The 6,414-nt window shown below is 53.1% G+C and overlaps 1 protein-coding gene across 1 annotated transcript; it reads left to right on the forward strand.

The window, feature by feature from the left end:
* The first annotated feature begins 4,434 nt into the window (after window positions 1-4,434).
* On the forward strand, window positions 4,435-5,676 carry LOC112468750. The gene has a single exon (XM_025038086.1). The coding sequence runs from the start codon at window positions 4,435-4,437 to the stop codon at window positions 5,674-5,676; it is 1,242 nt and encodes a 413-aa protein (XP_024893854.1).
* Window positions 5,677-6,414: the final 738 nt, after the last annotated feature.

Consider the following 6,414-nt stretch of genomic DNA (forward strand, 5'->3'; position numbering starts at 1 on the left):
ATTATATTTTTGTACTTCGGTCCCTTGTTGCCCTTGACGGGATTGTCGGCTTTGCTGCCGCGTTTGTGAGCGCTGGTGGAGAAAAGTATACTTCTGTACGTTAGTTTGTCCTTCTCCGTGTAGATTTTAGCGTCGGGTTTTCCCATGAAGATCAACTCGTACAGGCGGCGCGTGCCTTTGTACCGTACACCGTCGATGACCATGGAGTCATCCGCGTTCAGCTTAAATCGCTTGTTACCCAGCATCGTGCCTTTCTCGCCGAAATGCACTCCGTAAACGGTGTCGATCTCCTTGTTTTTGTCGCCGCCCAGAAGAGCGCCCAAGTATTCCCGCCCTAACGGTTCTAGTTGGCTAATCAGAGCGTCGCGACTTTCCGCCGTACTCAAAGATTTCCCGGCGGACGTCTCCAACGTGGGAAGTGGAGTCATCTCCGAGACGATCTCGCGTTTTCTGGGTAAAAACTGGACCAAATCATCGCGGATCGGCGTGGAGCTCATCATGGTCGTCGTCGCGGGAGCCGAACTCAACCGTGCCGGACGCGATTCTCTTTTTTCCGCCGTCGTGGTTGTCCTGATTGGCGCGAATACGTCGTCGTTCTCCCCGTAATCGCGCTCCAGGTCGGCGCCAGCATCGTCGTCGTCGTCGCCGTTCTCGCTGTCCTTCTTCGCTCTCTTTGTCGCTTTCATCTTTTTCGCGAACGTAAAGCCAGCGCCGTCGTCGTCGTCGATCTTGCCCAGTCCTTTACCCCTACGTTCCACGTCATCGGCGAGCCGTTTCAAAGGTTTGACGATAGGCTCGTACCTCTTTTCCAGAGCGATCTCGCTCTCTATTTTCCCGGCCCTGAGAGCGGTGTACTTCCTGCGAATCGAGGCGCGCGTCTTGGCTATCTCTCGCGCGGTCCTCTCTTCCGCGATCGCGCTCATACTCGCGTCGTTCGGCGAGGCGCACTGATCGGCTCTACAGCACGGCGAAGTCGTGGAAGCCCCGTCTGTACCGTCCGCACCGCGCTGTCCTTGTCTATCACGGCGAAACCGTAGGTGCGCCGCCAACACTCGCGACAAAAGGCGCGAAACTCGTCGTACGACATGTCGATGTTCACGTGATCGTCGTATACGTGTCGCAGATTGGTGCCGTCCTGCCTGAACAGGATCAGCAGATTTGCGTTATCGCGCACGAGATGTTTCGGTATCTTGGCGTACGTCTGACAGGGATAGAAGCAATCGATATTCTAATGTCGGCCCATAGAAAAGTACTCCCTCATTCTGTCCTGCTTGTCGCAGGCCACGTCGTCGAAGACGAAGACCGAGTCGGGAAGCGCCTCGTCGGGCGGAACGACGTCGCGATTGTCGGAAAACGCGTGATAGCCGATTTCGTCTATAGACTCGAACAATCGTTCGAGGTATCGATACTTCGGTTGTTGCAGAGTTTTCGAGTACACGTATACGTCCTCAAAACGGAGACCGTGCGGTTGTTCCAGCAAGCTCAGCAGAACGTTCGTCTTACCGCAATTAGAGGGACCGCAAATGATGCAACAGACGATGTTCGGAAGGAGAGGACCGTGCCGGCGCGATTCTCCGTTTCTTCTCTTGGTCGCGCCCGACTCCGCCAACGTTTTGCGATCCGCATTCGAGACTCCTAACGTCGCCGTCTGTCGCACGAATCGCATGTTTGCCCTCTCTCTCTTTCTCTCTCGGGTTTTTCCGCGAGCGCGATTTCCGCTCGGTTCGTTCGCGATGAGTCTCTCGATCGCCGGAAAAAGGGAGGGAAGCGCGGACGTCGTTTCGTTTCGTCGCGCGTGTGCAGACGCCTCGCGCGCGGGTATAAGTAGCGCGAGCGTGTCGCCTTATCCGTACAAAAAATTAATCTAAAAGCAACGAATCGTTCGCGCGCATCGGTGAGATGTCTCACAACCGTATGTTTCCCATACTGGTGGACAGTTACGAAATTCTTAATCTAACGGCGGAGGAGTTACAATACGTTCCGAAGGTACTTCTGTTGCGTCAATTTGGGAAATACGTGCATCTGTTGTGGGACCGTTTGCCGGAACATATGCAAGGGGATCCCGAGGTGCAGAGATATCGCCCGTGCATGCAACACTACAATCGTCCGTGGCAGCAAACGCACATAGACGGTCCGCCGCCGTTTATCAAGAACTGCCACGAGTGCAATCGCTTTCTCCCTATGAACGGTGAGTCATCGACTTCCCGTTCGAAGTAAGAAGAAACAAATCCTCCTCCCGCAACCGCGACCGAATGCGCGGCACCGGTCTACTCAATCGCGCGATAAACGCTCTTCCCTTCGAGCTGCACATACCCGGTTATCAGTTTTGGGGGCCCGGTACGCGTCTAGCGAAGAGACTAGCGCGCGGCGAAAAAGGCATCAATCCGTTGGACGCGGCGGGTCGAGAGCACGACGTTGCGTATTCGCGAAGCGGCGAGCTCGCCGAGCAACACGTCGCCGATTGACAGCTCGCCGAGAGACTCGCCGCGGCGGCCGTATGGGCGGCTATGAAGACGAAGACGAAACTGGGCATGGGTATGGAACGCAAAAAAAAACGAGAAAAGGATTGAGGATAAGCGCGAAGACGAGAAGGAAGAAGCGGAGGATACTTCCGACGGCGAAACGCGGCGGCTTCTTGCCCTTTCTACCGATGTTGGGCGCTCTCGGTTCCTTGATCGGTGGCGCCCCGGCGTGGCCAAAGCGGTGAGCGCCAACAAAGCGGCGCAAAAACAACTCGACGAATTGCAGCGACACAATCGCGCGATGGAGGGTCGCGGGTTGTACCTCGCGCCGTATAAGAAGCGCGGAGGTGGCGCTAGGAGAGTCGTTGAAAAAAAAACCTCACGGAAGAAGGCGACGTTAGCGCATCTACCTCCGTACGGCGTCACGACTAACGAGCAGTTCGATCGATCGGCGCGTCGCCTGCGCATACCGTTCTTTCGCGGGGTGTTTATGCGCGACGCTCTGCCAACGAGGGTGGGACGCGCAGAGTGCGGCATCGTAAATCTCGACAACGCAGTGAGCCCGGGCACGCATTGGGTCGCTTACGCAAAAAAAGGGAACTCGGCGATCTACTTCGACGCGTTTGGAAATCTCCGTCCGCCGACGGATCTCGCGCGGTATCTCGGCGACGGTGGCGGCGAGAGCGCGGTCGTGACGTACAATCGTCGCGCGTTCCAGACATTCGATCAGAGAATCTGCGGACAGCTGTGCCTGCGATTTCTTCGCGAGATCGATTGGGGGAGCGGCGGACGATCGACGTTCTCCCACGATGTCGCTGACGCTCACGATGACCGGGACCAGCAGCGTTCTCACGGCGAGTCACTTTCCCGCTTTGGATCTGAGCGACGGCGAATACGAGCTGGGTTTGGCGACTTTTGAGACGTACAATTCGATACCGAACGTTACGTCCGCGAACAATCGCTTCTACTACGGCGAGGACAACCGGAGAATCGTCGTTCCGGAAGGTTCGTACGAACTGGGGGCCGTGAGCAGATATCTGCGCGCCGCTCTTCTCTATCGCGAATGTCGCGCCCGCAAGAGACAAAATTAAAGAGAAAGGAGGAAAACCGCAGACCGATGACGCTGGACGGGTAAAAGAAAAAACCGAACGAAGGACGAAGCCGACGACGAGGTTTATCACATATACGAGGACGAAACCGACGACGAGGTTTATCACATATACGAGGACGAAAACGACGACGATGGCGACGGTTATGACATTTACGGGGACGACGACGGTGGCGATAGAGTGCTCGATCTTCGCGCCAACGAGAATACCATGAGGAGCGAGATAAAGTGCGCCTACCGAGTGATTTTTGCAAAACCGAACAGCATCGGTTCTCTTTTGGGTTTCTCGAGCGATCGTATCCTAAAACCGAACAAATGGTACGTTTCCGACGGACCTATTGACTTCATGAGCGTGAACATAATTCGCATCGAGTGCAGTATCACCGCGGGAGCGACAGCAACGGACGCTCGGTGCACGCGATACACGAATTCGCGCCGAAAGTTCCACCGGGATATAAACTGCCGGAGACTCCGACGCAGATCATTTACCTCCCGATCGTCGCGCGAAACGTCACCGATATCACGGTGCGAGTCGTGAATCAGAAAGATCGGCTGATCGACTTTCGCGGCGAGGAGATAACGATTAGACTGCATGTACGTCGTCACGGTTAGTGTGTGTGCGCGCGTATCCGTGAAGAGAGAGAGCGAGAGAAGGGATGCTCGTTCTGAACGGATCTAGCGCGAATTGTACGAACGAGCGAGCTAGCCCGTTCTACGACGAGATCGGAAGCGTAGGGAAAAAAAGAAGCGGAGGAGGAGAAAGAGCCGTTCTCAGCAACGCCAACGTCAGGTTCCTACGATCGCTGGGTCTCGCCGTGAGAAACGCGTCACTACCGCGTCGTTTCTACTTCGAGAGAAAAAACCATGGCCGACATCCTGAGTATCGGCGGTGAGCCGATCTTCGACGAGCGCATCGTCGGAATCGAGACTCACACGTATAACCCGTACGTCAACACGACGTTCGGGCACAACGACGAGATACGAATACCCATACAGCAGCAGGATCTGTATACGCTGCCGTGCGACAGTTTCCTGTACGTCGAGGGACGACTCAACGACGACGGCGCGACGAATGAGGAACAATACGCGAAATTAGTCAACAACTGCGTCGCGTTTATGTTTGACGAAATTCGATACGAGCTCGACGGCGTGGAGATCGACCGGTGTAGAAACGTCGGCATAAGCAGCACGATAAAGAACTACGTGTCGCTGACCACCGAACGAGCCAGAAGACTGCAGAACGCCGGATGGAGTTATCCGACGAACGAATCGAATCTGAACAACGCGTCCCATCAATTCAACTTTTGCGTACCTTTGAATATTCTTTTGGGTTTCTGCGAGGACTACAGACGCGTGGTGATAAACGCGCGACATGAACTTATCCTGATACGCTTTCGTAACGACCACAACTGCGTCGTGAATCCGAAGAAGACCGTGCCGAGAGATCCGGTCAAGGATCCTAAAATTACGTTGCTGAAGGTGCAATGGCGTATGCCTCACGTGGCGCTAAACGACGTGACTAAATTATCGCTGTTGCGAACGTTGGAGAGCGGACGATTTCTGAGCGCGGGCTTTCGCTCTTGGGGCCTGTACGAATTTCCCCTGCTGCAGAGCACGACCAAACATTCGTGGGCCGTGAAAGCCGCGCCGCAATTGGAGAAGCCGCGATACGTCATATTCGCGCTGCAGACCGGACGGCGAAACGAATTCGTGGGCGACGCCTCGAGGTTCGATCATTGCGTGCTCGCTAACGTGAAATTGTGTCTCAACTCGGAATTCTATCCTTACGACGACGTGAACGTGGGTTTCGAGAACGACAAATTCGCCGTGCTGTACGAGATGTACGCGAAATTTCGAGGAGCGTACTACGGGGACAGTCGCAACGACGCGCTCTTCTCCCCGCGCGAATTCACGCGGGTAGCTCCGCTCGCGGTGATCGATTGTTCCCGTCAAAACGAATCGGTGAAGAGCGCCACCGTGGACGTGCGCATCGAGTTCGAATCCAAGGAAAACGTTCCGCCGAAAACCACCGCCTTTTGTCTCATCGTTCACGATCGCGTCATCGAGTACAGTCCGCTAACCAACGTGGTGCGCAAAATTATATAACGGAAAATGCAATTGTGGAGATACCTCATCCGGGAAACGGAAAATGCGATTGTGAGGATACCTCATCCGGGAAACGGAAGAATGTGGTTGTGGGGTTGCTTTATCCCGGAAACGAGGAATATATAAATTTGCGGGTTCCTTCCATTGTTCCTCAGACTCTGTTAGGAACGAGCAACTTAAGGGGGGGTATAGTTTATTTGGCAAAAAAAAGGCATGTTTTTAAGATTTTTTTTTGGCGTAACAAATAGTGTTCGTTTATTGAAAAATTTACATATAATAAAGTAACAATTGAACAACATTCTCCTAAATTTTCATTGCAAAATATTCAAAATTGAGCGAGTGAAAATTAAACCCCGGAGGCGCCTCGAAAAAGCGGTGTGCACCATAACTCGCAACAGAATCATCTGAAACAAAAAAATCAAAATGCATTTGTTAAAAGAGATGTTTCTCGAAGTAATGCCGGGAGGATTTTTTTTTCGATTTTTCGATTTTTCGTAGCACTTGGGAGCCAAAAACCCGATTTTCGCTTTAAAAAATCGGCTAATATGTTGTTGAAAAATTAGTAATTATTAAAAAAAACAAAAAAACTCTCGGCAATACCTCGAGAAACATCTCCTTTAACAAATGCATTTTGATTTTTTTGTTTCAGATGATTCTGTTGCGAGTTATGGTGCACACCGCTTTTTCGAGGCGCCTCCGGGGTTTAATTTTCACTCGCTCAATTTTGAATATTGTGCA

This window comes from Temnothorax curvispinosus, unplaced genomic scaffold (genome assembly GCF_003070985.1).
Source record: "Temnothorax curvispinosus isolate PA1 unplaced genomic scaffold, ASM307098v1 QBEX01001949.1, whole genome shotgun sequence".
Taxonomy (NCBI): domain Eukaryota; kingdom Metazoa; phylum Arthropoda; class Insecta; order Hymenoptera; family Formicidae; genus Temnothorax; species Temnothorax curvispinosus.

Bases quoted from the DNA above. Each gene is read 5' to 3' on its own strand.
- LOC112468750 (XM_025038086.1), top strand. From the start codon at position 4,435: ATGGCCGACATCCTGAGTATCGGCGGTGAGCCGATCTTCGACGAGCGC.